The sequence below is a fragment of the Solea solea genome, chromosome 16 (genome assembly GCF_958295425.1).
Source record: "Solea solea chromosome 16, fSolSol10.1, whole genome shotgun sequence".
NCBI classification, from domain to species: domain Eukaryota; kingdom Metazoa; phylum Chordata; class Actinopteri; order Pleuronectiformes; family Soleidae; genus Solea; species Solea solea.
In genome coordinates, this window is record NC_081149.1 from 20,960,916 (window position 1) to 20,988,874 (window position 27,959).

Sequence of the window (27,959 nt, forward strand, 5' to 3'; positions counted from 1 at the left end):
AATTTGATTAGTTTTCTTATTTTTTCAAAGAATTTGACATATTGCAGAAATGTCATTTATAACATTGATTAAAATGCAAAAATATGACCTTTCCCATTGGATGATAAAGACTTGATTTCAGACTCTCTGTCTTTTCTGTCTCCATGTTGTTCCCTTTCACCAGGTTTATTCACTGGATCAATCTAAGAACAAGAATAAATTGTTTGAGAAATACTGAAAAATTGAATATAGTTGTGTGATATAAATACTGTCAATAAATGCAAAAGTTAAATGAACTGTATGCTGGAAACTGACTACAGTGAAAATTACCTTTGCTGTAGCTGCAGTTTCCTCCAACTCATCTTCTGACAGATCATGTAAAAAATAAATTGCACAGGGTTAGCATTAAAAATATTTCCAAACCATATCAGTCAGACTTTACAATCTAAATATGTATCTGAAGTAACGTGAAAATAAAATCGAATCAAAGTTTTGCTTTTCTTATTTGCTGCAGATGGTATTTCAGATATAAATTCAGACTGACCTTTTGCCACTGGGCTGTCATCATTATTTGAGTGCTCAACATCACCGGGTTCATTCAGCAGGTCACTCTGAGAAATCAGATGATTTTAGCTTTATTGGTTATTTATTAAAACAGAAACATATAACTGGAGAATATAAAATCTTCTCTTATCATAAATGCTTAAATCAAATGTAGACTAATGACCTTCACTTTGACGTTAGATGAACTCTTCCCCTCATCTTCTGCAGGACAACCTGGAAATAAATAAGTAAATAAATAAATAACAAAAAACTCCTCTCTGTCAAAGATGTTTTATACACACATACACATACTGGGTAAGTCATTTGTGTATATTGGGTATCAAATAAGTATAAACAGTTTTACCATTATAATTATGCAGGACAGTCATTATATAACAATAATAATAATGATTTATTCAAGGAAGCTTTTTTTGTTATTATAGATTTCTGCTTGGGGTATTTGTGCGTTGATTAAATTCCACAGTAAAGAAATTGCATTTTGTTTTGAAAGTGCCAGATGTCGTAGGTGAAATGATTGGCCCCCTGTACATACTTTGTAATTTGATGCTCTGCCATTTACATAAAATTGCGACCTTTTGGACCAGTCCAATAAATATGTTTAGGTATCCCTGTATGAGCACCACGTTCTTGTTGGACTGTCAGCTATATTGTTGCTGATGTGTGGATCTCACAATTTAAACATGAAAATCTCACCTGTCTGATTTTGCTGAAACTCTGAGGAATCCGTCCCTTCTTCTGTGTTTGATTTGAAGTCCACATGTTTTTGCTCATCATTCTCATCCAGCGTCCCTCTGCTGCCGCAGTATGGCTTCTTTTCAGAGACCATAACATCTATTTTTTCCAGCAGTGCTGTCATTTCCTTAACATCTGTCATACTTTTTGTGCATGTGTGGTACCTTTTTTCATCAAAACCTGTGTTGGCTTTCAAATCTGTCAGTGCACTTTCACACTCTGCATCTGCATCATGAGTCACAACTGTTATTAAATAAGAAAGTGACTCTTTCCCAAAAGCCTTTTCCAGCCACTGCACTCCTGCACTATGTTGGCTGCTATCCAGACTATTTGGTAATATCAGGAGAAAAACATGAGCTCCCTGATTTAGCAGGAGGTTCTCAGTGTTTTGCTGACCAAGCATGTTGATCACAGAGATGTGTCGAGCACACAGATCATACAGTTTGGGTGACAGATGCTGCATATGTGTCTGCTCATCGTTGGCAAGCAAGATATTTTCCGGTCCAATCTCAATAGAATTTGTGTCACCAATTAACACAAGAGTAAACTCTGGATTCACTGGGAAAAAACGAATGGCACCATGTTAGAAATATTTCAAACAACATTCTAAGAGTTTAATAATGGAAAAGAACTAAAAGAACAAATTCTCACATTCATTAGGTTGTGATGGTGGACTTGTGTCCATCAGTGTTTTATTGTCCTCTGTAGAGCCTGTATTGGCAGTTAAAAACGAAAAGTCTGCAAACATCAGAGATTAATTTGATTAGTTTTCTTATTTTTTCAAAGAATTTGACATATTGCAGAAATGTCATTTATAACATTGATTAAAATGCAAAAATATGACCTTTCCCATTGGATGATAAAGACTTGATTTCAGACTCTCTGTCTTTTCTGTCTCCATGTTGTTCCCTTTCACCAGGTTTATTCACTGGATCAATCTAAGAACAAGAATAAATTGTTTGAGAAATACTGAAAAATTGAATATAGTTGTGTGATATAAATACTGTCAATAAATGCAAAAGTTAAATGAACTGTATGCTGGAAACTGACTACAGTGAAAATTACCTTTGCTGTAGCTGCAGTTTCCTCCAACTCATCTTCTGACAGATCATGTAAAAAATAAATTGCACAGGGTTAGCATTAAAAATATTTCCAAACCATATCAGTCAGACTTTACAATCTAAATATGTATCTGAAGTAACGTGAAAATAAAATCGAATCAAAGTTTTGCTTTTCTTATTTGCTGCAGATGGTATTTCAGATATAAATTCAGACTGACCTTTTGCCACTGGGCTGTCATCATTATTTGAGTGCTCAACATCACCGGGTTCATTCAGCAGGTCACTCTGAGAAATCAGATGATTTTAGCTTTATTGGTTATTTATTAAAACAGAAACATATAACTGGAGAATATAAAATCTTCTCTTATCATAAATGCTTAAATCAAATGTAGACTAATGACCTTCACTTTGACGTTAGATGAACTCTTCCCCTCATCTTCTGCAGGACAACCTGGAAATAAATAAGTAAATAAATAAATAACAAAAAACTCCTCTCTGTCAAAGATGTTTTATACACACATACACATACTGGGTAAGTCATTTGTGTATATTGGGTATCAAATAAGTATAAACAGTTTTACCATTATAATTATGCAGGACAGTCATTATATAACAATAATAATAATGATTTATTCAAGGAAGCTTTTTTGTTATTATAGATTTCTGCTTGGGGTATTTGTGCGTGAATTAAATTCCACAAATTGCATTTTGTTTTGAAAGTGCCAGATGTCGTAGGTGAAATGATTGGCCCCCTGTACATACTTTGTAATTTGATGCTCTGCCATTTACATAAAATTGCGACCTTTTGGACCAGTCCAATAAATATGTTTAGGTATCCCTGTATGAGCACCACGTTCTTGTTGGACTGTCAGCTATATTGTTGCTGATGTGTGGATCTCACAATTTAAACATGAAAATCTCACCTGTCTGATTTTGCTGAAACTCTGAGGAATCCGTCCCTTCTTCTGTGTTTGATTTGAAGTCCACATGTTTTTGCTCATCATTCTCATCCAGCGTCCCTCTGCTGCCGCAGTATGGCTTCTTTTCAGAGACCATAACATCTATTTTTTCCAGCAGTGCTGTCATTTCCTTAACATCTGTCATACTTTTTGTGCATGTGTGGTACCTTTTTTCATCAAAACCTGTGTTGGCTTTCAAATCTGTCAGTGCACTTTCACACTCTGCATCTGCATCATGAGTCACAACTGTTATTAAATAAGAAAGTGACTCTTTCCCAAAAGCCTTTTCCAGCCACTGCACTCCTGCACTATGTTGGCTGCTATCCAGACTATTTGGTAATATCAGGAGAAAAACATGAGCTCCCTGATTTAGCAGGAGGTTCTCAGTGTTTTGCTGACCAAGCATGTTGATCACAGAGATGTGTCGAGCACACAGATCATACAGTTTGGGTGACAGATGCTGCATATGTGTCTGCTCATCGTTGGCAAGCAAGATATTTTCCGGTCCAATCTCAATAGAATTTGTGTCACCAATTAACACAAGAGTAAACTCTGGATTCACTGGGAAAAAACGAATGGCACCATGTTAGAAATATTTCAAACAACATTCTAAGAGTTTAATAATGGAAAAGAACTAAAAGAACAAATTCTCACATTCATTAGGTTGTGATGGTGGACTTGTGTCCATCAGTGTTTTATTGTCCTCTGTAGAGCCTGTATTGGCAGTTAAAAACGAAAAGTCTGCAAACATCAGAGATTAATTTGATTAGTTTTCTTATTTTTTCAAAGAATTTGACATATTGCAGAAATGTCATTTATAACATTGATTAAAATGCAAAAATATGACCTTTCCCATTGGATGATAAAGACTTGATTTCAGACTCTCTGTCTTTTCTGTCTCCATGTTGTTCCCTTTCACCAGGTTTATTCACTGGATCAATCTAAGAACAAGAATAAATTGTTTGAGAAATACTGAAAAATTGAATATAGTTGTGTGATATAAATACTGTCAATAAATGCAAAAGTTAAATGAACTGTATGCTGGAAACTGACTACAGTGAAAATTACCTTTGCTGTAGCTGCAGTTTCCTCCAACTCATCTTCTGACAGATCATGTAAAAAATAAATTGCACAGGGTTAGCATTAAAAATATTTCCAAACCATATCAGTCAGACTTTACAATCTAAATATGTATCTGAAGTAACGTGAAAATAAAATCGAATCAAAGTTTTGCTTTTTTTATTTGCTGCAGATGGTATTTCAGATATAAATTCAGACTGACCTTTTGCCACTGGGCTGTCATCATTATTTGAGTGCTCAACATCACCGGGTTCATTCAGCAGGTCACTCTGAGAAATCAGATGATTTTAGCTTTATTGGTTATTTATTAAAACAGAAACATATAACTGGAGAATATAAAATCTTCTCTTATCATAAATGCTTAAATCAAATGTAGACTAATGACCTTCACTTTGACGTTAGATGAACTCTTCTCCTCATCTTCTGCAGGACAACCTGGAAATAAATAAGTAAATAAATAAATAAATAACAAAAAACTCCTCTCTGTCAAAGATGTTTTATACACACATACACATACTGGGTAAGTCATTTGTGTATATTGGGTATCAAGTATATACAGTTTTACCATTATAATTATGCAGGACAGTCATTCTATAACAATAATAATAATGATTTATTCAAGGAAGCTTTTTTGTTATTATAGATTTCTGCTTGGGGTATTTGTGCGTTGATTAAATTCCACAGTAAAGAAATTGCATTTTGTTTTGAAAGTGCCAGATGTCGTAGGTGAAATGATTGGCCCCCTGTACATACTTTGTAATTTGATGCTCTGCCATTTACATAAAATTGCGACCTTTTGGACCAGTCCAATAAATATGTTTAGGTATCCCTGTATGAGCACCACGTTCTTGTTGGACTGTCAGCTATATTGTTGCTGATGTGTGGATCTCACAATTTAAACATGAACATCTCACCTGTCTGATTTTGCTGAAACTCTGAGGAATCCGTCCCTTCTTCTGTGTTTGATTTGAAGTCCACATGTTTTTGCTCATCATTCTCATCCAGCGTCCCTCTGCTGCCGCAGTATGTCTTCTTTTCAGAGACCATAACATCTATTTTTTCCAGCAGTGCTGTCATTTCATAAACATCTGTCATACTTTTTGTGCATGTGTGGTACCTTTTTTCATCAAAACCTGTGTTGGCTTTCAAATCTGTCAGTGCACTTTCACACTCTGCATCTGCATCATGAGTCACAACTGTTATTAAATAAGAAAGTGACTCCTTCCCAAAAGCCTTTTCCAACCACTGCACTCCTGCACTATGTTGGCTGCTATCCAGACTATTTGGTAATATCAGGAGAAAAACATGAGCTCCCTGATTTAGCAAGAGGTTCTCAGTGTTTTGCTGACCAAGCATGTTGATCACAGAGATGTGTCGACCACACAGATCATACAGTTTGGGTGACAGATGCTGCATATGTGTCTGCTCATCGTTGGCAAGCAAGATATTTTCCGGTCCCACCTTAATAGAATTTGTGTCACCAATTAACACAAGAGTAAACTCTGGATTCCCTGGGGAAAAAGAATGGCACCATGTTAGAAATAGTTTAAACAACATTCTAAGAGTTTAATAATGGAAAAGAACTAAAAGAACAAATTCTCACATTCATTAGGTTGCGATGGTGGACTTGTGTCCATCAGTGTTTCATTGTCCTCTGTAGAGCTCATATTGGCAGTTAAAAGCGAAAAGTCTGCAAATATCAGAGATTAATTTGATTAGATTTCTTATTTTTTCCAAAGAATTTGACATATTGCAGAAATGTCATTTATAACATTGATTATAATGCAAAAAATATGACCTTTCCCATTGGATGATAAAGACTTGATTTCAGACTCTCTGTCTTTTCTGTCTCCATGTTGTTCACTTTCACCAGGTTTATTCACTGGATCAATCTAAGAACAAGAATAAATTGTTTGAGAAATACTGAAAAATTGAATATAGTTGTGTGATATAAATACTGTCAATAAAGGCAAAAGTTAAATGAACTGTATGCTGGAAACTGACTACAGTGAAAATATTTTACCTTCACTGTAGCTGCAGTTTCCTCCAACTCATCTTCTGACAGATCATGTAAAAAATAAATTGCACAGGGTTAGCATTAAAAATATTTCCAAACCATATCAGTTTATGAATGTTTGAATTGTAGTTGTAAGAATTACCTTTGTCATCTGTCAAAGATGAAGTTTCAGTTTCGATTTCAGTCTTTCCTCTTCCTCCTCCAACTCCTCGTGCTGTGATGTCGTGAGTCTCCGCCTCACAAACCCTTCCTGGTACAATTCTTTTTAGAGAGAGAGAGACACAGAGAGAGAGAGAGAGAGAGAGAGAGACAGAGACACACAGAGAGAGAGAGACAGAGAGAGAGAGAGAGAGAGAGCAACAGAGACAGAGAGAGAAAGAGAAAGCAAAAGTTGACAGTGCAACATAACTGCCCTACATGTGAAGGATTTTTACAAATGCTTTCACTTAAAGCACTTCCCTGTATATGCTGCAGTGGTCAGTGTATGCCTATATAAAGTCCTTGTGTCAAAGCAGATGAAAATGTAACTGAGAAATGCATGTGGTCAGCAATCAAAGCACAATGCCCATTGTCTGTTTATTGTGTAAACATCTTAGCATATTAGGCCTAACGTCATAAACTGAATACAAACATCATATATTGCTTCATGTAGCTTTACAATAAACAACATAAAAATGTAGCTGCATGCGGCCTGTGATGTTTCTTTTTGCTGAGGTGTGTTTATATAGTTGGTGAAAATAGATTTCTTCATTCTTTTGTTGGTCTTGTCTTATTCTTCTCTGTAACAGGTTCTTCTATGAATTGTATCGATTATCTTGGTTGTCAGTCCAACTTTGTTTGAGTTTTTCAAACCTTAAAACCACAGAGAATAACCAAACCTACACAGTTTCACATCATTGACAGTTCAGAAGGGACTCTTTTAAAGCAGGACACAGATATTCACAGATCACAGCCACAGCCTTAAAACCAGTTTCCACTTTTACTATTGTGGCTGGTAGGCATATAACATATTTCAAATTACAATCATGAGTCAGGAAAGAGGCAGGCTCAGCTAGAAATCAGACAAGACCTCAATATGTAATGTTTAAAAAGATATTTGCACAAAAACTATAGAATAGTTGTACAAACTCACCTTTGTTTGTTGTTCCTTCACTCTCACTGGTCCGGCTGATTTATCACAAACACTTCCTGGTACAATTCTTTTTATAGAGAGAGAGGGGGGGAGAGAGAGAGAGAGAGAGAGAGAGCAAATGTTGACAGTGAACCAGAACTGCCCTACACATGATTTCCCTGAAATCACGTGTAGGGAAAGGATTTTTGCAAATGCTTTCACTTAAAGCAGAGAGAGAGAGAGAGAGAGAGAGAGAGACATAGAGAGAGACAGAGACAGAGAAAGAGAAAGCAACAGTTGACAGTGAAACAGAACGGCCCTACATGTGATTTCCCTGAAATCACATGTAGGGAAAGGATTTTTACAAATGCTTTCACTTAAAGCACTTCCCTGTATATGCTGCAGTGTTCAGTGTATGCCTATATAAAGTCCTTGAGTCAAAGCAGATGAAAATGTAACTGAGAAATGCATGTGGTCAGCAATCAAAGCACAATGCCCATTGTCTGTTTATTGTGTAAACATCTTAGCATATTAGGCCTAACGTCATAAACTGAATACAAACATCATATATTGCTTCATGTAGCTTTACAATAAACAACATAAACATGAAGCTGCATGAGGCCTTGTGATGTTTCTTTTTGCTGAGTTGTGTTTATATAGTTGGTGAAAATAACCAAATATATAATATCAGATTGTCTATAGGGTTGTGTTGGGGTAAAAAGGATATAAGACACTCTAAAGTGTACATCCTAACTCTGTATATACTGTATGTTTTAACATAGTACTGGTAAAAAGCAGCCAAAATGCTCAGTGTTATAAAGGTTAATGTGCAAACTCTTAACTGTGTGTGTGTGTGTGTGTGTGTGTGTGTGTGGGCGCGAGTAGTTCTCATGGGCATTTAAATTAGAATTTTCTGAAAAACTGAAATGAAAATTATACTCAACATTACACTGTGTTTATACACACATGCACATACATAACTGTCCCACTGTCTGTTTAAGTTTTGCCAACACTGAACATATATTATTTTTGTGGAGATTGAAAGTGAAAGTATTTCTGCTGTAGCATCAGATGAGACAATAAAGCAACACTAATGGGCTGTTAAAACATTATATATTTTAAATGTCTATCAACAAAGTGAAAGCGAGGATTTAAGCTAAAAGTGTGGCTGAATTTCACTATTTTTGCTTCACGGTCCATGAGAAAAGTATCCACACCAACATGTCTGTCAATGTTTCTAGAGACATTGTTATTCTGTTCTAACCCTTGCAACTCATGCCGTGCCGATGACTTTGCTTAAACAAAAGACTAATTTAATCTTTCCACAGCATGTTGGCTTTGTTACAACACTGTGTTGTTTGACATGCCTAACATCACTGCGAAACATTCCACTGTTGTGCTACTCTGATGATGAAGTTACAGTCCTCCAACATCTCCCAGGCTCTTCTAAATGCTGATTTGGTTTTGTTTGTCAATGGTTCTACTTCACATGTACTAACACAGGCTGTAGCCATGTTGCCTGTATACTGTTTGCTCTAATCATGCTGTTCTATCCTCAGGTCCTCTTCCTGTCCACTACCAGTCAGACACTGATTGCTACTACAGTTGTTACCACTAAAACTGTGAAGTTACTATTGTTTACAGGTTTCTGTGTCAAAATCCTTAACGGAAGACACTGCAAAATGGATAATAGTTTAGGTTCATTGGGGAGGGAAGTGGTAATATTTACAAATAGCCTTATAAGCAGTTAAAATTCATACCAAATGTTGATATTATAAAATTATTTTGGGGTGGGGTGCAATTGGCAAAGTCAGATTTTCATATGGGCAATATAAGCTGGTTATATAGCCCAGTGGGGCAAATCAAAGCACCATTATTATGCCTGTTACCATTCTTTTAAAAAACTCCCCTTAAATGAAAAAAAAAAAATACACAACAAAAAGATGGGTATTTAAAATACAAAAAAAAACTTTTCAGGCATTTGAATTTTGCCCATCTCTCCCTGTGCAAGCTTCTCTGTCACTCTTTTAGTATAGCATTGTCCACATGTATCCTTGTCTGTTCATGTTTGTCAAAACATGGCACTGGTCTGAGGGCAAACAGTTAGCCTTCTTCTCATACCAGCTCCTGGAGAAAGAACGAGTCTGTCTACCTTTGTCTTTCGTTTGCTGCTTTATGCTTTACATATTTGAAACCCAATAAACGTTCGATAACAACATGGACAGCTTGTTTAGTTTAATCAAGCTTTACTTTGTTCTGCGAGCTCTTTGAGCGAGAGTTCTCGATAATTCAGGAAAAAAATTAGCATGAAAACAGAAAGAAAATTACTCAGAAAAACAGGGAAAAAAAACATGTTTTTTTCTTCAAATGAATGCAAAGCGCTTCCGTAGCTTTAAATCTTAATATATGTTGTAAAATATTTGAACAGCTAGTGAATTGAGATTGTCTCGAGTTGAGTACACTTTAATTGTTCTGTGATATTATACTGCTCTCTAGTGTTCAAGGAAACAAACAGCAACACGAAGTCATTGGTTGTATTCATATGAAAATCATGATTACAAGGGGCGACATCTGCACTGGAGGTGAGTGTATTCTGTGCTGTGGAGACCAGTTTTCTTAGGAGAAGGTCATTTCAGGGGAGGGTGCGGGGAACGTGCAGCATCTCTCTGCGACAACTGCGCCAAAGCCTCCTGCAGTTTGGTGGAAATAAACCGGACAGAGAAACGCTAAACAAAGTAAAGGGATATTCCACTGTGCACTGCCTCACAGCTAAAGCATACAACATCCAGACCTGAGGCTTTTATCACAGTTCCTCGGTTCAGGATGTCATCCTCTGAAAATGCTGCGTCATGTGAAGGTATGTGGATTTCATCATCACATTTAGGTGATTTCTGCGCTGCACTGTTTATAATTAACTGCTATTTAAAATGTCATACATGGTTTACACCCAACGTTGAAACCAGATGTTTTAAATAAACAATCCAGTTCATTTATTTACCTTTATATGAGGGGGAAAGGGAATAATATTACAGGAAGCAAAAATGTTGCTACAACACACGTCATATTTTAAAGATTCCTTTTCAGCACGCATTTGGTAACTATTGTTATTTTTGTCTTCAGGTGAGCAGCTGCAACTATTAATTCAATGAGTCTATGAGATTATTGTTTCAAAAGTTAATTAAGGAGATTAAGCATCTCTCTCTAAACCAGTTCCTTGGGCTCAAAGTAAATCCTGGCCAAAAACTATTTAGAGGTCATTTGTTTAAGATTTCGTTGGAATTATTTACATTTGGCAGACATTTAACATAATACATGATATAATTATACTACTGAACAGGTCCTCACAGAAGCCTACAAACTAAACATTTCATGAAAACTGAATTCTTCCTAGACTCTCCTACATGCTTGGAAAGGAAGGATGAAGTGAGAAATATTCAGCTGTAACATACAAATTCACCTATAGATAAATTCTACACACTGCACTTTTCATTTTTTGGACCACTAATGAAGTGGCCACACAAAAGAAAGGGATTCTTTTTCTGTCGCCCTGGAGGGACCAAAAGTACTTCACAAAATATAAGTCAGATGTAGATTTAAAATGTTGCCATATTATGTTCTGGTATCAGCTTTAAATAATTCTGGTAATAGAATGTGAATAACAACTGTCTTTCTGCCTTAGTCTGTAAAGCGTCACCTTCAACTTCAGAGCCTGAACCCCTGAGGATTGTTCTGCTGGGGAGAACAGGAACCGGCAGAAGCTCCTCAGGCAACACCATCCTGGGCAGGTCCGCTTTCTGGGTGGACGTCTCCCCCTCTTCTGTGACCACACAATGCAAGAGACAAACGGGGACACTGAATGGGCGCAGCCTTTCTGTGATAGACACGCCAGGATTCTTCCACACACAGCTACGCCCTCAAGAGGTCATAGCAGAGGTGGGGCGCTGTGTTGCTCTGGCCACTCCGGGACCCCATGCCTTCTTGGTGACCCTACAGCCAGGCAGGTTCACACAGGAGGAAAAGGACACCCTGGAGTGGATGAAGGCTACTTTTGGACACAAAGTAGTCAGGTTTACCATGGTGCTCTTCACTTGGGGAGACCTTCTACTGGGCAAAGACATCGGGGATTTCCTGGAGGAGAACCACGAGCTGGTGGAGTTTGTCAGCAGCTGCCAGGGAGGGTTTCATATCTTTGACAACAGCGTACAGGACAAGGCAACAGCATGCACAAAACAGGTTGTGGAGCTACTGAAGAAAGTGGACAAAATAGTGGCTGACAATGGAGGTGGTTGCTATAGCAATGAGATGTTTAACAAAGCTGAGAGGGCCATCAGGGATGCACAAGAGATGATTCTGGAAGAAAGTGGACCAAAGGTGGAATACCCTCAGAGGCTGACTGAAGGTAAGGAAGAGCCGGGGCCAGAGAGGAGGAGACAGAGGGAAGACGAAGAAGAGAGGAGAAGAGAGGAGGAAGAGGCCAAGAAGAGGGCAGAGAGGCTTTTCTGGTGTGAGCTGGTGACTGCACTGGGAAAAGGTGCTGCAGAGGGGGCAGGGGTCATGGGGAAGGACAAAGGGAAAGGCAAGGTTGTGAAGAAAGTGAAGGTGGTGGAGAGAGCAGCCGCTCTGGCAGCATCGCCACTCTGCATCAGTTCCGCTGCAAAAATGGTGAGTGGGGCTGTGAGAGAGGGAAGTAAGGTCTTTTACAAGCACCGAAAAACATTACTGCATTGATGAACTGATGGAAACTTGACTGCACTTTATTATGCAAACAGGCAATTGCGTGGGAAAGGAAAACTCACTCAACACCGTGTATGTAACGCTATGATTCTCTGACACTGATCAGTTCATAAGCATTTTCATTTGTGTATGTGTTTGGGGAGTGGAGAGGAAGGCAAACATCCTGGTATACGTCTCACCATGTGGACTGCTAACAAAAAGCAAAACCACACCTTTGAACTGAGTGAAGACACGTTATAATTTAAGTAATGACATAGAAATGACTTACCACTCACCTCCCTGTCAGTAACATTTTCTGAAAGCCTTTTTCATCAATCAAAGCTTTTAAAGAAATTCAGGATGTTGTAATGCTATTTTACAGGAGCCTTTCAGCAGCTTTGGCTCTATCTATTGCTTGAGAAAAAGTGCAAACCCTTTCTTTGCCCTCCGATGACAAAACATTTCACTACAAAAAACTATCTTGGAAATACCAGAAGTTAACCTACTTGGAAATGAGGAAAAGTAAACATAGAAAAGATTGCACATTTAGAAAGGTATTCAAGGGAGTGTCTCACTGCAAACCAAATAAAAAGAAGATGCTTTGTGGACGATTACAGAGAACACATTTACAAACAAAATACAGTATTTCTTATTATTGTAAATCATCAGGAAAATACAGTTTGTCAAATGTGGTGGTGACTATAGTGTCTTGGCACTTCTACACACTTCAGTACCTGCACTACATGGAATCTAAAATTACACACGTGACTGAGCAAAGGACAAAATGTCAGGCACTTTTTTCATGAATTCGAATCATCTCTTTGCACCTCAAAGGGGAAAATACGGACAAATACACAGTTTCCTTAGTGTTACTCCAGTGCCTGGTTTTACATCCATGTGCACATCAAGTGTCACATTAGCATCCTATATACATGTATAAAAAACAAAGATACTCCACATACAGTGCACATACACACACTTACAAAAACATTCACACACAAACTACCAGTCAGACAGAAATTCAATTTAGACTTGCATTTCTTTGGTCTGGAGGGCAAAGTCAGACCTTCAATCCCACTGCTAAACACAATTGGACAGCAAGGTCTGTGTTCAGATGCTGTTGCAGGCACAATTGAATGGCTGTACAACGAGGACTTCTCTTTTAAATGGGTATTGGCAGGGACATCTTCCCTCTCCCTTGAAGCACTACAAACAGGCAAAGAGGGAAGACAAAGCAAGTGAGAGAAAATTAATTAGAGAAGAATTCTGAATCCAAAACCGAAACCACATTCACACTTTTTCCTACTCCGGCCTCTATTCATGTAACCACACGTACACACAGAGTTGTCTGATTAGTACATTTGTGGGACATTGTCTACTAAAGTTTGCCTTACTTCACCCTTTGCATTACATTATTAGAAAATGGAAAATTTAATAAGAAGTTTGGGCTAGTTTGGTAAAATATAGTAGGCATCTTTTGATTAGTAGGAATACAAACATAATAACAATTATACTTCTGGCGTAAGCATCTAGATTTAAAGTGACCACAGCCACAGACATCCACAATAAGTTGTTTTTGTACCAAACATCTTTACTCACCCCTTGTAACATAAAGGTAGAAGAAATCACAGTAGAAAATGGTCTGCAATTTGGTCAAAGAAGCCCTCTGTGTTGTAACGCCACACCCAGTTGGCTATGTAGAGGGCTCGATAGAGGCCAAGGAAGAACAGGTAGTGGGTGGTGATGGACTCTGCCTCACCGGTTTCGGTGATCATGAAGAGCTGGGGCATTATGGCCACTGCCTCCAGGAAGATGGAGAAGGTCCAGAGGATCTACAGGAGGAGGCACAAGAGTTTTACTTAAAACAATCCTTCAACAAAGATGTTAAGATGAATTCGAACAAAAGGCTAATACAAGTGTAACATAAATAAAACTTCAACTAATGAGACCAAAAATGAGCTGTTATAACTGTTGGGGTCATGACCCATTTCTCATATCATTTAGAGCTGAAACAATTAATCGACTCGATTACTGAATTCCTCTACAACTATTTTGATAATCGAAAGCTTTTTTCACGATTAAAACAAGATTTCCGATTGTTTAAGCTTCTTAAATGTGCATATTTTCTTAATTTCTTTGCTCTGGATAACAAAGAAATCATTAACAGTTAATCATTTTGGTTTGTGGAGAAAACAAGACATTTGAGAACATCATCATTTCCATCATTTTCATTTTTTATGAATCAACATTGGACCAAACGATTCATCGATGAATCGAGAAAAAAATCAACCGATTAATCGATTATGAAAATAATCGTTAGTTGCAGCTCTAGTATCATTGTATATCAATGAAAATGCTGTCCATATATATATATGTATATATATACACACACACATACCTCCAGTGGAGTGAAAGCGTAGTTCTCCAGGAAGGAGAGTCCGATAACCGGCACCAACAGGAATTCTTCTCGGAACGTGTCATTGTCTGAATCGAATGTGTTCCTGAAGCGCATGTAGATCAGGTACACAGTGGCATAAGACATAGCCAGGAACACCACCTGAAAACAGTGCCAAAAAATCCATTCCTTTATTATCCTCAAAGGTCCATGAAAACATGGTTACTTCATATAGTGTATGTGTGTAAATCTGGACTGACTTGTATGACCTGGTGCAACAGGCAGCATTTGAGAAGTGTAAACTAACTTTAGCCTCCAAGAAACCTATAAACTGTAGGAAGCATTAGGACATTTTAGGGTTAAGACCTGATTTTAGAATTGGGGTAAAATTAGGTTTATGTCGGGGGTAGGTTAAGAGGTTGGAGTTCTGAGAGTCCTCATTAAGATAGCTGATCAAGAAAGAGAGAGAGAGAGTGTATTGTAGTAAGAGAGATATCTTCTGCACTTACCTTCATGATCGTGTTGTAGGTAGAGATGAAGAAACGTCACCAAATGCTGAAAGGACATGTAATTAAACACTAAAGCAGAAATAAATTGAGAACCACTGATAATGTGGTGTTTGTTTTTTTTCCTTTAAAACAAGACACACCAAAACAATTGTTATGTAATGTCTAAAGATGATCAGGATAACTCACCTCTGTGAGTTTGAGAAAGCTCAAAAAAAGCTCTGAGCAGCCTCTTTGTGTGCTCCATCAGCCCTGCAGGCAAACACAGTAATGATGTCACACTGATATGAGCATCCTGCAAAACTGAACTATCACATTACTCACCATGCTATATGTAAAACATGCTCACCAGCAATCACATTCGCATTTACAATTGTAACAGCGATCCTAACTGAAACATTGGAGAATGTGAGCGGCCACTCACAGCTTCTGAAACGGATCATTCATATGAAAGAGAGAGAACATTAGCTCTCCTTGGCTGACTTTGTTATCAATGAAGCCAGTATTTCAATTTAACTTTTTTAATGGGTCACAGTGACACCCTCATGTGGGGAATAAAGTGGTAGAAAATGGATGGATAGTTGTTTCCCTAATCTCCGATGACATATCATGGTAATATTATGTATTAATATAATAGGTTTCTCATATTATTATAATATAATATAGCTTACATATACAGTACATTTAACAAACTGCATCCATTAATCCATTCATTTAGTGATGTAATTGGTCTTAACCTTTGTAGAGCTCTGCTGTTTTCTCCAGTTCCTCCAGTCTTTTGACCAGTCCATCTGTAGGGTATTGTGAATTGACACGAGTACAGTCTTACCGTGCTATATTTACTCGATATTAATAAACTCAGGATAATCATTCATTGAAATAATCTCACCATTGCAGAGAATAGCTCTACTGAGTCCAAGTGCATCTGCCTTGCCTGAGCTCATATTCTCCACCAGCCGATGTTTGACCTTTTTAAGCACTAACAAACAAAATAATGATGTAAGACTGCGAAGGATCATCTTTACAATACATAATCCACAGAAAGTAATATAAACAAATTATGGATCAAGTAAATGACAAACCTATATCCAAAGACTTCCCCTGTTTTGGGTCTGCCTGCAGTTTGTTGTAGTGGATTGTTGCTTCTCCCTGATACAACAAAAAATAAACCAGATCTAAAATACCATCTGTAGAAAATAGAAATCTTCCAATGGTTTAGTTTTTTAAATAAAATGTGTTTTGTTTTTTTTCCTTTTAAATCTGATAACAAATATGAATGTGTCACCTTTCATGCTTCATGGTGCCATGGGTGAATTCACATGTGGTAGTGAAGTGTAGTGAATGGATAACAGCAACACAATCTAATCCTTTAAATTCCACAATCCAAACTCTTTAATCCACCATGCAGGAAGTCATGGATTTTTTCTGGGTGTGAACAATGAATGTCAAAACCAACATGGCCATTTTTTGTTGATGACGTTGTGCTAAATGCTACAGGCTATTATCCTGACCCCTTTAGCATTGTTTGGTCAATCAGTTTAGTCATTCTTCTCCACAGTGCTGTGGTGGGTGAGCATCATTGATCAGTAAACTGTTGGACTCCTCACTGATGAATCCTCCATCTCAGTCGGACAGAGAAAATGTGAGTAACACTTTATTAATGGATAAATCCATGAATGATTTTATTCATGTCCCTATACACTCTATTTCTCGTTATTCGTGAAAAGGCATTTGTCAACAGTGGAGCAGAACAGTTTACTTTGGTGTTTTTTTTTTTTTTAATTGTTAATGAGAGAGCACTGTGGTCAAAGTTAAGACAGGGTGTCTATAGATCTGTAGTAAATGAGCCATTTGACCTAATCTTGATATTTGTCTGGTGTTGTACGTACAAAATGTGATTGCATCTCCAGATCGTGTATACCTGGACAGCTTGAATCATCTTGGCCACCTCCACTTTAGTTTTTCCCTTCACTGGTTTGCCGTTCACACCTGTGATTTCAACACCTGCTGCCAGTGTCCCATCCAGAGCTGCTGGGGTGTTATCAAAAACCTGTGGAACAACAAAAGCCACATTTTAAAAGGTAACAATGGCATGGGAGTATAGACATTTAGCCTACAATTTAATCAAGTATTATACAACTGGAAGCATTATAGAAACATTATGTCACAGATTTGAAAGCATTTTTTGTGACATTTTCTTCTGTACCTACTTGGACAATGTAGAGACAAGGGCAGTACTGTGCCCCACCACCAATGCTGATTCCAATGAGGTTATTAGCATCTTTCGTCAGACACACAGTACCTGGTACTGTTGGTATTCCACTTAAAAAGAGAAAAGATGATACACTGAGCATTGTAGCATTTTTTATCTGGTCATGATTTGGGACATTTGTAATGTGCACAGAGTTATAAAGTGCTTAAACACAATGGGTTACTAGAAGGTTCAGAGAATTAAAATATTAAAACAAAAACAAAATTGGGACTTACAGCTTGTCCTCTTCTAATTCATAGTCCATGTCTGTACAACCTGTGGGTGAACATAAACAAAATCCATTCCATTTCTATGATGTGTGACTCGTACAGTTGAGCACGAACATGATGAAAAGTCTACGTTTGAGCTACATTGACAGAAACAGCGACTATAATGTGCAGGTCTTTCTAGCAGAAGAGCTTCCCCAGGACACCGAAACACACCAGCTGCTGCAGCACAGCAACACACAACGGGTAACTAGCACAAAATGCTGAAGATCTGAAATTAGCCAGTAAAATATTTTGAAATAAATAAATCTCTTTAGCTCAGGGCATGGACACGTGTTGACAAAATAACTAATATATCAATGACAGTATCGGTACGATGACGGAGGCCATGGATAAGAAAACCGCTTGCTAACTGTGGCTAATTAGCTGCTAGCTACTCTAGCATAACAGCAGGTTAAACTTGTTCCTAAACGTCAGTATGCCTTGAAAGATTTACCTCTTTGTGGACTTGAAAAGGTTTACCGTGTAAATTCCGCTTATTATGAAGAAAAAGTTAAATGCATTTCTATATTTCGGTCCTTTCAGTGCGGACTATCTAGGTTTCACTGACAGCTCCTGCTCTGTTTACTTTATTGCGTGACTTCCGGCATTATAGCGGAAGTGTGGCGCAGGTCCGTGTAGTCAAGTAGTCAAATTGTTACTTGCTACTTGCTACTACTATTACTAATAATAATAATAATAATAAGACATTTACTACTTCTTATTGTATTATCATCAATACAAAGCAAATAATAATGAGTTTTATTGAATTATGTGATGAACTAATTCTAAATACATAAAATAAATATACAATAGAACAAACAATAGTAAACACAAAAGTAATACCCAACATATAAAATGAAATACATTTAGTACCATGTAACAATCCATGTAAGGTTTCCATAAAGTGCCTGATTTAAATTTTTAATTGTTATACAGTATTCCATTTGTGAATGTAGTATTTCCTATATATTATGGACAGATTCAAAATGAAGTTGTTTTTTGCTACCAGTATCATTCTTATCATACATAACTATGCCAATGTTCTAATGTTCTTGTTTTATCAAACCAAAGTACTTTCACACATTAAATGGATAAAACAGATACATAATCTTGAAACTAAATTATATGATTTTACTGTTTTCCAGTGGTGACAGTGATGAACTGCAACAGATGAAATAAAAAAAGAAACTCTTAATAGATTTAGTTTCATTTTTAAGCTACTGTTTGAAAGCCTCCCAAATCAATTTTGTTATTCAAACTTCTAACTGTGTCTTACTCTGTCACTCTTGTTTATTGATTAAAGAGGCAGTTCATCTTATCTATCTGAATTAAACCAGTAGTGGTGATCAATCAGAGAAGTGTCTCTGCATTGAGTAGACTAGCTGATTGTGAAGATAAAGACTGAGTTGCATTGTTCATGTTAAAAGTCCTTTACTGTATCTTCAGTGATTTATGTTATAAAAGCAGTGAACCGGTCACATACCTCTTTTTTTTGTCTTCTGGGTCTAAAGACTGTGCCTGTGTGTCAAAGCCACCATCCTACATCTTCCAGGATTCTTCACTAACACCAGGATTCAACATGAGCACAGTAAGTGTACATCTGTTTTATTTCACTGTGCTGTAGCCTGCAATTACTGCCTGCATTAGCACTTTACAGGTTCAGATACCAATATTTTATAGTTAACAATAACTTACGATACTTTTTCATTTTCTGATTGCATTTTTGTGTTTCTCAGCATTTTGAAGTGAAGAACGTGGCTCTGCAAAATGGAGATCGGCTGAAAGTAAAGGGAGTGATTTTGCCAGATGCTCAGAGGTAAGCTAAACACACACATTACCTTTATTTATTTATCAGCCTCTTCACTGTATAAAAGTATGTTTTTATTATGGCTGAGAAAAAAGACCAATTACAGCAGTAAAATCTCATAATCGGTTGAAATATTTTACCCCAATTTGTAAAATGTTTTTTTCTGCACATAAAGAAGCTTTAAACTGTCAACTTGCAGTCAGGAGTGAAAATGTATTATTAATTGTTTCATTAATATTTCAATTACTGACTGATATGTGAAAATCTTTTATCATATCTGGGTGGGTTTGTATAACTGTATAACCTCCGGATGTTTAAATTACATTTCTTGTACAAACTTAGATTCCAAATCGACCTTGGCCGTGATAAAGATGACTTGGCACTGCACTTCAACCCTCGTTTCCATGACGACATTGACGGAGCTGTGCTTGTGTGCAACTCAAAGACTGCTGGTTGTTGGGGAGATGAGAAACGGGAAGTATACAACCCCCTAGAGAGAGGCACAGATGTCAAGGTGAGGGAATCTGGCTGCAGGCAGAGCAGTTGAACAAAGTTCGATTAAAAGTTTGGGTAAAGAGGTTTTAAGTCCTGTGTGCTTATCTTAGGAGGTTTTAATATGATGTCAGTCTCAGTTTTTTTCTTCCAAAAATAAAACATCTTTTCTTCTATAGATTGTATTGAAACTGGAAGGAGACATGTTTGAGGTGGAACTTCCAGATGGATATGAAGTCAACTTCCCTTATCGTGTTGGCATGGATGTCATCAACTTTGTCCGAGTCACCGGCGACTTCAAGCTGACGTCCTTCAAGATCTGCTAAGAGATACAGTTGCTCACACCTGTGTTTACTAGTTTGGTTTAAGGATGACAATTTAAGACTTGATCACGTATAAAAAATATCTTGCTAGTCAAGTGATGTAGTCCCACAATGGAAGTGTGTCTTTATTTAAAAATGTCGTGTTGTGCCCAAGAATATTAAATGTTTAAATTCAAATAATGTTTGTCTCTGAAGAGTCAGTTGTATAAACTGTAAGCCTTTATTACACTACAAGACAACACAACAAGAGAATGGTATGCCAAAAAAGAAGAATATATAAAATGAAATGTAAAATAATACCAATATAAAAAGAACATCTAATGATGATATAATTAGAAATCATTTTGAAACTTTTTTATCATTTAGTATTGGCAGTATCTCACAGTGCTCGACTTCCGTCTCCTCTTGAGTCTTTAGTCTGTGAGTCATTTCCTCTGTCGGCTGCACATAAATCCAGCCCTAGGACTGCAGCTACAGTGATCTGATTCAGACTTTTCACCCTACTCCTATTTTTTACCCTATTTTAATTCATTTAATTTATTTATTTAGAATGTTATTGCTAATACAGGATTGCATATTAATCATAACCTATTTTTTTTAAGGCTTCTCACTGGCCAATGTTAATTATTCCCATTCCCAATTGTGTGCCCTCCTGTCATTAAATGACCACTGTAAGTACTGTCATTTTCACCACTTTTTATATGCACGTAAACACACACTAGTTTAAAGGCATTATATGCAAATATGTTAAACTGAGGCAAAATCCAGTTAATAGTGTCAGTTGCCAGGAAGATTTTTCAGAGCAGGTAAAAAAAAAAAAAAGGAGCTGCACTTATAAACGCTGTAGTACTGCTTATGTGTCCTACAGTCTAGTTTACTTTAATAAACATCGAACCTATTTAGTTGCTATTATTGGTCTGACGAAGATTGAAAATGAAAATGTGTCTGGAGCAGCAGCATGACCAGAGCGGCACAAAATAATCACATGATCAAAGACAAGACGTCAATGATATTATATAAAAAACATTATATATGTTAAATATGTGATGTGCACTCGACAGACACTGGTTGAGGCTCAGTCGCATACCTGTACAAGAGAAAATTATGACGTTGACTTATAATATACATCTAAATTTTTCCATAATATCGCCATTAAGTATAGTGAGCACAATCAAATCAGAACACACCGAGGCCTGCAATATGATTTCTTTTAATTATTATTTTTTATTAAATGTTTTTCTCGAATATAAAAACACAATGAGCTGACAAATGTCCATCTAGTATTAACCAGGAGGTCAGATGATACCAGACTTTAAAAAGTCATCTATCATGTAATGAATGCTTCCCTGAAGGTTCCTGGTGTGTACTTACATCAAATAAATCAAGACAGACATTACATATTTAAGCTTGTTATAATCTCTAAAGAGTGTCAATTACCAGGACTGCACAAACACAACTCTTTCTTCATATCTTGACATTAAAATCAGAAAAAAATATTGATTTCATGGCTCCAGCTTCCCCCTCGACCCTCATATGGAGGATAAAGCGGTAGAAAATGGAGAGATGGGTGACAAAGCATATGTTAAACAATAATATGACTAGAACCATAGGTTACTTTTCATTTACATCATAAATTGCAAATCAAACCACAATAAAATAAAATTGAAACAAAGTCATAAAGGTAACAATAAAAGAAAAATAACTAATTCTTTCATTTGAATTGAGTAAGAAATATTAATCAACATCTATTTTCTCACTTCAAAAATGATTTATAGTGTCAAGGTACATATATCTGTATAACAAAAATAAAAAAACAGCAACCTTACAACCACAAAAAAGGTAAAATTGTACAAGAAAAAAGCTGAAATATAAAAATGAAAGTTTTTTCTGTCGATGGCATAAATCAATTAATGTATCTTTATATAGCAATAACCAAAAAAAAGTTACTTTGAACGTTAATCCATAATACCTTTTTTTTCATGCAATACATAGTCACATTGCTCTTCTGGTCTTTTTTTCTCTTTAAGTTTTGAGTTAAGAAGATCTTTACATTATCATGAGACTGCCTCCATTTCTATCCCCATAGTCACCTGTGACTCATTTAATTTGCGTTTATTCATTGAGGCCATTTTTTTTTTTTGTTTGTATCATGAAAATGATTCAAAAACAAAACAGTATGATGAGCAGAGCTGCATTTGTTTGTGGCCTCTCACACACTGAACAGTTCATCCAGGCTTTTAATAGCTTCTTCTTTTGAGATTTTTGTCCAGTTTTCAGGAATTTTTCCCAAGCCCTGAAATTTTAATTTGTAGTGTTCTTCTAGTTGATTTTGATATTGACATATAAACCATTTCCAGTATGGCAGTTCAGAGTCATCAGGGGTAGTGTTCCAACGAGCATACTTTGGGCCAGCAGTTCGGTACCATTTATAGGGAATGAACTTTTCTGAATCACGATCAGGGTAAAAGCTTCTATTGCTGGCAACTTTTGTTGTGCAGAAATCAACTGACATTTCCACTGTGTTTCTGTAATAACAACCATTTACTGCACCAGAGGTGCACTGTGATCATTAGGGCTGTGATCTTTCAGGGCGTTGGTGCAAACAGCTGCACAGAAAGGACACGTTACCCAGCAACAATTGCACAAATGATCAATGAGGATTTTCTCAGGCTTCAGTCTGGATTCCTTCATTTCATTCAGTTGGAGTTTGTTTGTTTCTTCAATGATGGATTCAAATCCTGTCTTTATTTCATCCTTTAGAAAGTCAAAGTTGGTAATGTCACTGAAATTTTCAGAAGAAATATCACCAATGGTCAGTTTATCTTTTAGCAAACTGGAAAATTCCTTCAGCCACAGGTCTGTGCTTCCTCTCTGGGTTTTGACATTTTCCGATGCAGTAAATAAAGCTTGATTTACCACTCTTTTGATGTCTTCAGCATTTTTTTTCCGTATATCCATTGTTCTGTCTTCATGATCTGTGAAGATATATTCCTTCACTTGCTCTTCAATATAAGACTCTACATGTTTTCTTGGCTGCTGAATGTAATTAATGTAGTCTTTAAATGAGCCTTTCTCTGCCAGTGACTTCAACACATGTTTCTCCAAGACTAACCGGTTCCCACTGAATGCTGGGAAATTACATTTCATCTCTCCAGCAAGATCAATGGCAGTCTTAGTAAAGACTGCCTGAGCAGTAGCAGACCGGAGTTTTTCACAGATCACTTTTCCAAACACAACAGCAGAGGAGTGTCCTTTGCAGAAGCTTTTAAAAATATCATAATACTGTGTTTTCTTGCCCTCAAGGTAAGCAATGGCATCATTGTTGATCTTGAATTTCTTGTGAGACTCTGAAAGCCAAATTGTTGCTCTGTCAAACACATACAGTAAGAGATCAACTGTAAACTCCTTCTTTGCAGTGCATTTCAGCTCTGCTTCAAGTTCTGTTACTTCTTTTATAACATTGTTGGCCACTTCTTGTAAGTAAGTTGATTGGAAACCTCTTGTGATTACCGGTTTAGTCTTAATATTATCAATGGACTGTTGTTCAACTCTGGCAATGAAGGATCTGATGCGATTGTGGTCATGATAGTATAGCATCTTTATCTTTCCAACCAACGTCTTTGGAGTGATGTAATCAGAATAATTCCCACACACCGGTAACTCTTTATGTCTGCCACAGCGTTTGGAGTCACGTATGAGAGACCGTTCAATACCAAGGTCAGTCAAGACCTTGTTCTGTTCTTTTTCAAAGTTGATGTGTTCAATAGGTTTTGTATCTGAAGTTAGTTCGTCCACCCAGACTTTCCAAACATGGTCAAACTGCATTTTTAATTCCTTTTCATCTTGTCCCTTGTCTTTTAACTGATGAGCGAGCTCTTTGCTCTTCTGCAGAAGCTTGTTCTCAAACTCTTTCTTCTCATCATTTAGCTTTTTACATGCTTTCTTCTGTTGGATGATTTCATCCAATTTTCTTTTTGTTTCCTTTACCAGTTCCTCATGAAAATCTTTGATTTTGCTTTCAAATCGTCCTCGCCACTGAACCAATATTTCTTTGTGTCTGTCTTCATCAAAATACTTTTGAATTTCTTCTTTGGTTTCTTCATAGGTTTTGCTCATTTTTTCATTAAGATGAGTGAGCTCAACTTTGTCAGTATTTCCATTTTCAATGCAGTTATACTGCTGGTTTTCAATGGTCAACATGTTGCTCCTCAGGATCCAGGTCCATTTCCCAAACTGGACCTCAAGGTTTCTGTACACTGCAATTTCAAATGTGTTTTTGAAATTGAAAACAAAGTTTTCTTGCAGAAGGGCATTCCAAAGATCCTGGATTTTGATTTTAAACTGTGACAGAGTAATCCCAGCAGAATCTGAAGCTTTAGAGAGGATCATGCTCCTTAGCTCCTGAACACTCTCACAATAATCTGGATTTGGTGGAGCCATCGGTGGACTTCCTTCCCATAGTTGGGCAAGGTATTTCACATCCTTTTCAACATCAAATGCAATGACATCACTGAAACATTCCACATCACACACCTCCTCTTTGGCAGCAAGTTGAGCCATCTGGTCCAGTTTGTCTTGCAGACGTCTCTTTCCATCCATGGTTTTCTCTACAGCTGTAATATCTGTAATATTCTGGTGAACAAACATGCAACTTGGAGAAAGATTAACTTTCTTCATCCTCATGAAGGCCTGTACAACAATCTGCAGAACACTTAGCATCTCAGCTGGATTCTCGCCAAAGATGTTGATCAATGTCAGGTTTCCCAGACCAACAACAAATGTTGCCAGTTCATTGTCATGGTGAAGAGTGACATTGCCTAACTCAAGAGCACGTAGTCCTTCCGTGTCTACCACAAGAATGTAGTCAAACGTGAATTTCTCCTTGACCTCCTCAGACACTTTAACCAGCTGCATGAAGGCTCCCTTGGTGCACCTGCCAGCACTCACTGCAAACTCTAACCCAAACATGGCATTCAGCATTGTTGATTTTCCACTGCTTTGTATTCCCAAAACTGAAAGAACAAAAACTCTCTTATCACCTAGTTTTTTGATGACCTCATCTAAAAGACTAGAGATCCATGTCAGCGGGACATTACCTGCATCACCATCCATAAGCTCCATTGGGTGTCCTGATATCATCAGCTCTGCAGCAAGCTTGGGGTATTTGAACCAGTCTGCATCTCTGCATTCTTGTTTCTTCTGAGATTCATGGGATTCGTAGATCTGCCCCATTTCTCTAAAGATGTGCTCCAAACCAAAAGATGCTGACTGGAGTTTTGTTGATATTTGTTCAAGCTCAGTTTGTTTGCTTTTGAAAAGGTCAGATTTGTCGTGTTTCTTTTTCAGAGCCAAGACCTCAGACCATGTTTTATCATAGTTTTGCAGAATTACAGACAGATCATCAGTAACATGGTCATCAAGGAAGATCTGAGTCCATTTCAGGAAATACTGTCTCTCAGTTGATGACCGAGACAAAAGATTATCAGTAAACAGCTTTATCAGCTCACTACAGGAATGTTTGCACTGATCTTGTCGTATTTTTATCAGTTCATTTTCCTTTTTAGATTTCTCAAACTCAATCTGTCCTGTCAGGTGGTACAGCTCTTTTTTTATTCTGCTCCACTCATGCCACAATTGGCCTTGACAAGGGAGGAATTTGCTTTTGATTTCTGTGACATCCTGTATCTTCTTAAGCAAATTCATCATTTCCAATGCAGCAGATTTCCCTTTTCGGCAGACTGGGTCATCTTCATCCACTCTGATTCTAGGGTCCTCCGCCATACTTTCAAGGTGGAAGGATGTATGTGACTCATACAAAATGTGTCCAATGATTGTTTTCAGTTCTTCAGTAATATCTGAATGACTTCTGTCTTTTAGACTTATTTTGTATCTGCCCTGTTTCTTCTGATCTTTACCACCGTCAGTATCAGTAATGAGAATAATGAGAGGCTTTAGACGTTTCCAGAGAGCCTCGATTACTCCCCAACTTTTGTGACCCTTTTCCAGAGTTGGTACAAGCACAACATTAACTGAAGATTTTTCAATAAGTATGTCACGCTGTTTCTCAAACAACAGAGCATCACCATGGAGATTACAGAAGGCAACACAGTCATTGAAGGCATCATTACATTTTCCAGCTGGGCAGTACCAGGCAATCTCTGCCATGCCATCCACCAAGTGGCGAGTTTTGTTGCTTCCTTGAAGGTGTTTGTGGAAGAAAGTGCTGTGACGGTCGTTGATCAACGAGTTTATCAGCTGAGATTTTGACACTGATGGTGAATCCAGTCGCAAAAATGACACCATGGGTGTCTTGGCTTTGCAGATGGGCATGCTCTTCATTATTTTGCTGCCAGTTTGGATATCAGTTGTCTTCCAGCTTTTTGTTATTTTTCTGAATGTCCAAAGAGGACACTCAATATCCATCGTAACTGGGTCAGGAACAAGCAAAGGTAAAGCATACTGACATTGTGAGAGCTTTGATACAATGTTCTGCTTGAGGAAGCTGTCTGAACAGTGAAATACTGCCATTTGAATGTCCATTGGATGCAAATGAGTCTCTTTTGCTTGTTTAGTGTCTTCATCTGTGCTAAAAAAAATCATCCATATCATCTATGTCCTCTACTTCAGCACTATCACACACTTGAATAGGTTCTGAATCGCTCACCTCGAGAATCTCTTGTTTAACAGGAATATATCTGGCTCTGTAGTCTAACATGAGAAGCATGTGAAGAAATGTATTTGTTAATTCTTTCTCTGAAATCACATGGTACTTTTTCATAGCTGGACCAATTTTGAGAAAATCTTCTGAAGTCAACTTCTGTTGATGTTTGTCTTGAAGATCAAGTCTGAGCAGTGTTTCAGTTACTCGTTGGTGTTGATTTTCCTTGTTGATCTCTTCAGAAATCTTCACAGAATTTGGCATTTTACCGACCTAAAAATTCAATATTGTGGTCAGACTTTACAATCAAATGTAAGTTTTTAAGATTACGTGCATAATGGATCAGGAAATATCTGTTTGATCAATTACTTGCTAATTAACTGTGGCTGAATAATGCAGATTTAGTTATAGGAGATAATGATAAATAATTAGTGTGAGTTTGCTAGGGCTGTAATCAACCAAAGAAATTATTGGTCGACTGAAGCCCTGAAATTTCAACTAAAAATTGACTAATCGGTTGACAAAGTCTGACGGCTCTGGCAGCATTTTGTATCCCGTGCATCTGCGCAATATCATAGCTCAAAATAGATTAAAGAACGTCCATGTTCTAGTGGGTGGGGCTAATCCAAAATAGTGAAAACAAGGGGGGTGTTCTCTGAAGACACGCTGATGCCTGTTTTACAGGAGTGCTCTGAAAACACTCCCATTACCACTTGGTACGTCCCTCCTGATGAAATCAAAATAACCATAGACTGTATGAAATTAACACAACAAAAAATTGACCAATCAGAATTTTAGTCGAGCCAGAACGTATCGACTCATAAATTGACCAGTTGACTGGGACTTTATAGCCCTAGAGTTTGCACTAGAATGTAACATTTTACTACTCTAGGACTAATTTAAAGTAAAGCATGAACAAAGACAGTAATTGTTTTAACTATTCACACATTCTTACACAATAATCTGCATCACCTTATGATTCATCAATAGTATCTCAATCTGTTGTTCTCTTTCTGATCATTTGTAAACTGCATCCAAAAGC

At 37.3% G+C, this 27,959-nt stretch overlaps 4 protein-coding genes across 29 annotated transcripts in view; 2 read left to right on the forward strand and 2 right to left on the reverse strand.

Annotated features, from left to right (window-relative positions):
- Positions 1–27,959, reverse strand: part of LOC131475314 (interferon-induced very large GTPase 1-like) — a 64,083-nt gene that overhangs the window by 32,417 nt on the left and 3,707 nt on the right. For 18 of the 25 annotated variants that reach the window (XM_058653339.1, XM_058653338.1, XM_058653336.1 and 15 more), the window contains exons 9-28: positions 6,399–6,433; positions 6,174–6,267; positions 5,979–6,065; positions 5,290–5,886; positions 4,761–4,810; positions 4,578–4,644; positions 4,364–4,398; positions 4,143–4,236; positions 3,950–4,036; positions 3,260–3,856; positions 2,738–2,787; positions 2,555–2,621; positions 2,341–2,375; positions 2,120–2,213; positions 1,927–2,013; positions 1,237–1,833; positions 707–756; positions 524–590; positions 310–344; positions 89–182 (exon numbers count right to left, since the gene is read on the reverse strand). In XM_058653339.1, the coding sequence (XP_058509322.1) occupies positions 89–182; positions 310–344; positions 524–590; positions 707–756; positions 1,237–1,833; positions 1,927–2,013; positions 2,120–2,213; positions 2,341–2,375; positions 2,555–2,621; positions 2,738–2,787; positions 3,260–3,856; positions 3,950–4,036; positions 4,143–4,236; positions 4,364–4,398; positions 4,578–4,644; positions 4,761–4,810; positions 5,290–5,886; positions 5,979–6,065; positions 6,174–6,267; positions 6,399–6,433 (2,919 nt within the window). Of the gene's footprint in view, positions 1–88; positions 183–309; positions 345–523; positions 591–706; positions 757–1,236; positions 1,834–1,926; positions 2,014–2,119; positions 2,214–2,340; positions 2,376–2,554; positions 2,622–2,737; positions 2,788–3,259; positions 3,857–3,949; positions 4,037–4,142; positions 4,237–4,363; positions 4,399–4,577; positions 4,645–4,760; positions 4,811–5,289; positions 5,887–5,978; positions 6,066–6,173; positions 6,268–6,398; positions 6,434–6,534; positions 6,654–7,524; positions 7,671–27,959 lie in introns of those variants that run through there. The other 7 variants (XM_058653344.1, XM_058653342.1, XM_058653330.1 and 4 more) reach the window with 7 other exon arrangements.
- Positions 9,968–12,704, forward strand: LOC131475363 (GTPase IMAP family member 7-like). The gene is made up of 2 exons (XM_058653438.1): positions 9,968–10,360; positions 11,183–12,704. The coding sequence occupies exons 1-2, from the start codon at positions 10,327–10,329 to the stop codon at positions 12,229–12,231; spliced, it is 1,083 nt and encodes a 360-aa protein (XP_058509421.1). The 5' UTR covers positions 9,968–10,326; the 3' UTR covers positions 12,232–12,704.
- LOC131475380 (PRKCA-binding protein-like) lies at positions 14,634–18,252 on the reverse strand. The gene is made up of 10 exons (XM_058653461.1): positions 18,092–18,252; positions 17,605–17,644; positions 17,328–17,439; positions 17,039–17,167; positions 16,200–16,266; positions 16,007–16,096; positions 15,855–15,908; positions 15,307–15,369; positions 15,121–15,166; positions 14,634–14,773 (listed from the first exon to the last, which is right to left on the reverse strand). Exons 2-9 carry the CDS (start codon positions 17,631–17,633, stop codon positions 15,123–15,125), a joined length of 588 nt encoding a protein of 195 aa, XP_058509444.1. The 5' UTR covers positions 17,634–17,644; positions 18,092–18,252; the 3' UTR covers positions 14,634–14,773; positions 15,121–15,122.
- Positions 17,125–20,439, forward strand: LOC131475387 (galectin-1-like). 2 transcript variants are annotated; one of them, XM_058653470.1, is made up of 6 exons: positions 17,147–17,198; positions 17,770–17,841; positions 19,149–19,225; positions 19,374–19,453; positions 19,787–19,958; positions 20,116–20,439. In XM_058653470.1, exons 3-6 carry the CDS (start codon positions 19,217–19,219, stop codon positions 20,260–20,262), a joined length of 408 nt encoding a protein of 135 aa, XP_058509453.1. In that variant the 5' UTR covers positions 17,147–17,198; positions 17,770–17,841; positions 19,149–19,216; the 3' UTR covers positions 20,263–20,439. The 2 variants fall into 2 exon arrangements, with proteins under 2 accessions (XP_058509454.1, XP_058509453.1); XM_058653471.1 differs by lacking the exon at positions 17,770–17,841 and having other exon boundaries at positions 17,125–17,198.

Coding starts and splice junctions, on each gene's coding strand:
- LOC131475363 (XM_058653438.1), top strand. CDS start 10,327: ATGTCATCCTCTGAAAATGCTGCGTCATGTGAAG. Junction 10,361..11,182: donor AAATGCTGCGTCATGTGAAG/GTATGTGGATTT, acceptor TTTCTGCCTTAG/TCTGTAAAGCGTCACCTTCA.
- LOC131475380 (XM_058653461.1), bottom strand. CDS start 17,633: ATGGACTATGAATTAGAAGAGGACAAGCT. Junction 16,097..16,199: donor GGGGAAGTCTTTGGATATAG/GTTTGTCATTTA, acceptor TTTGTTTGTTAG/TGCTTAAAAAGGTCAAACAT. Junction 15,909..16,006: donor TAGAGCTATTCTCTGCAATG/GTGAGATTATTT, acceptor AATACCCTACAG/ATGGACTGGTCAAAAGACTG.
- LOC131475387 (XM_058653471.1), top strand. Junction 19,454..19,786: donor ATTTTGCCAGATGCTCAGAG/GTAAGCTAAACA, acceptor GTACAAACTTAG/ATTCCAAATCGACCTTGGCC. Junction 19,959..20,115: donor AGAGAGGCACAGATGTCAAG/GTGAGGGAATCT, acceptor TTTCTTCTATAG/ATTGTATTGAAACTGGAAGG.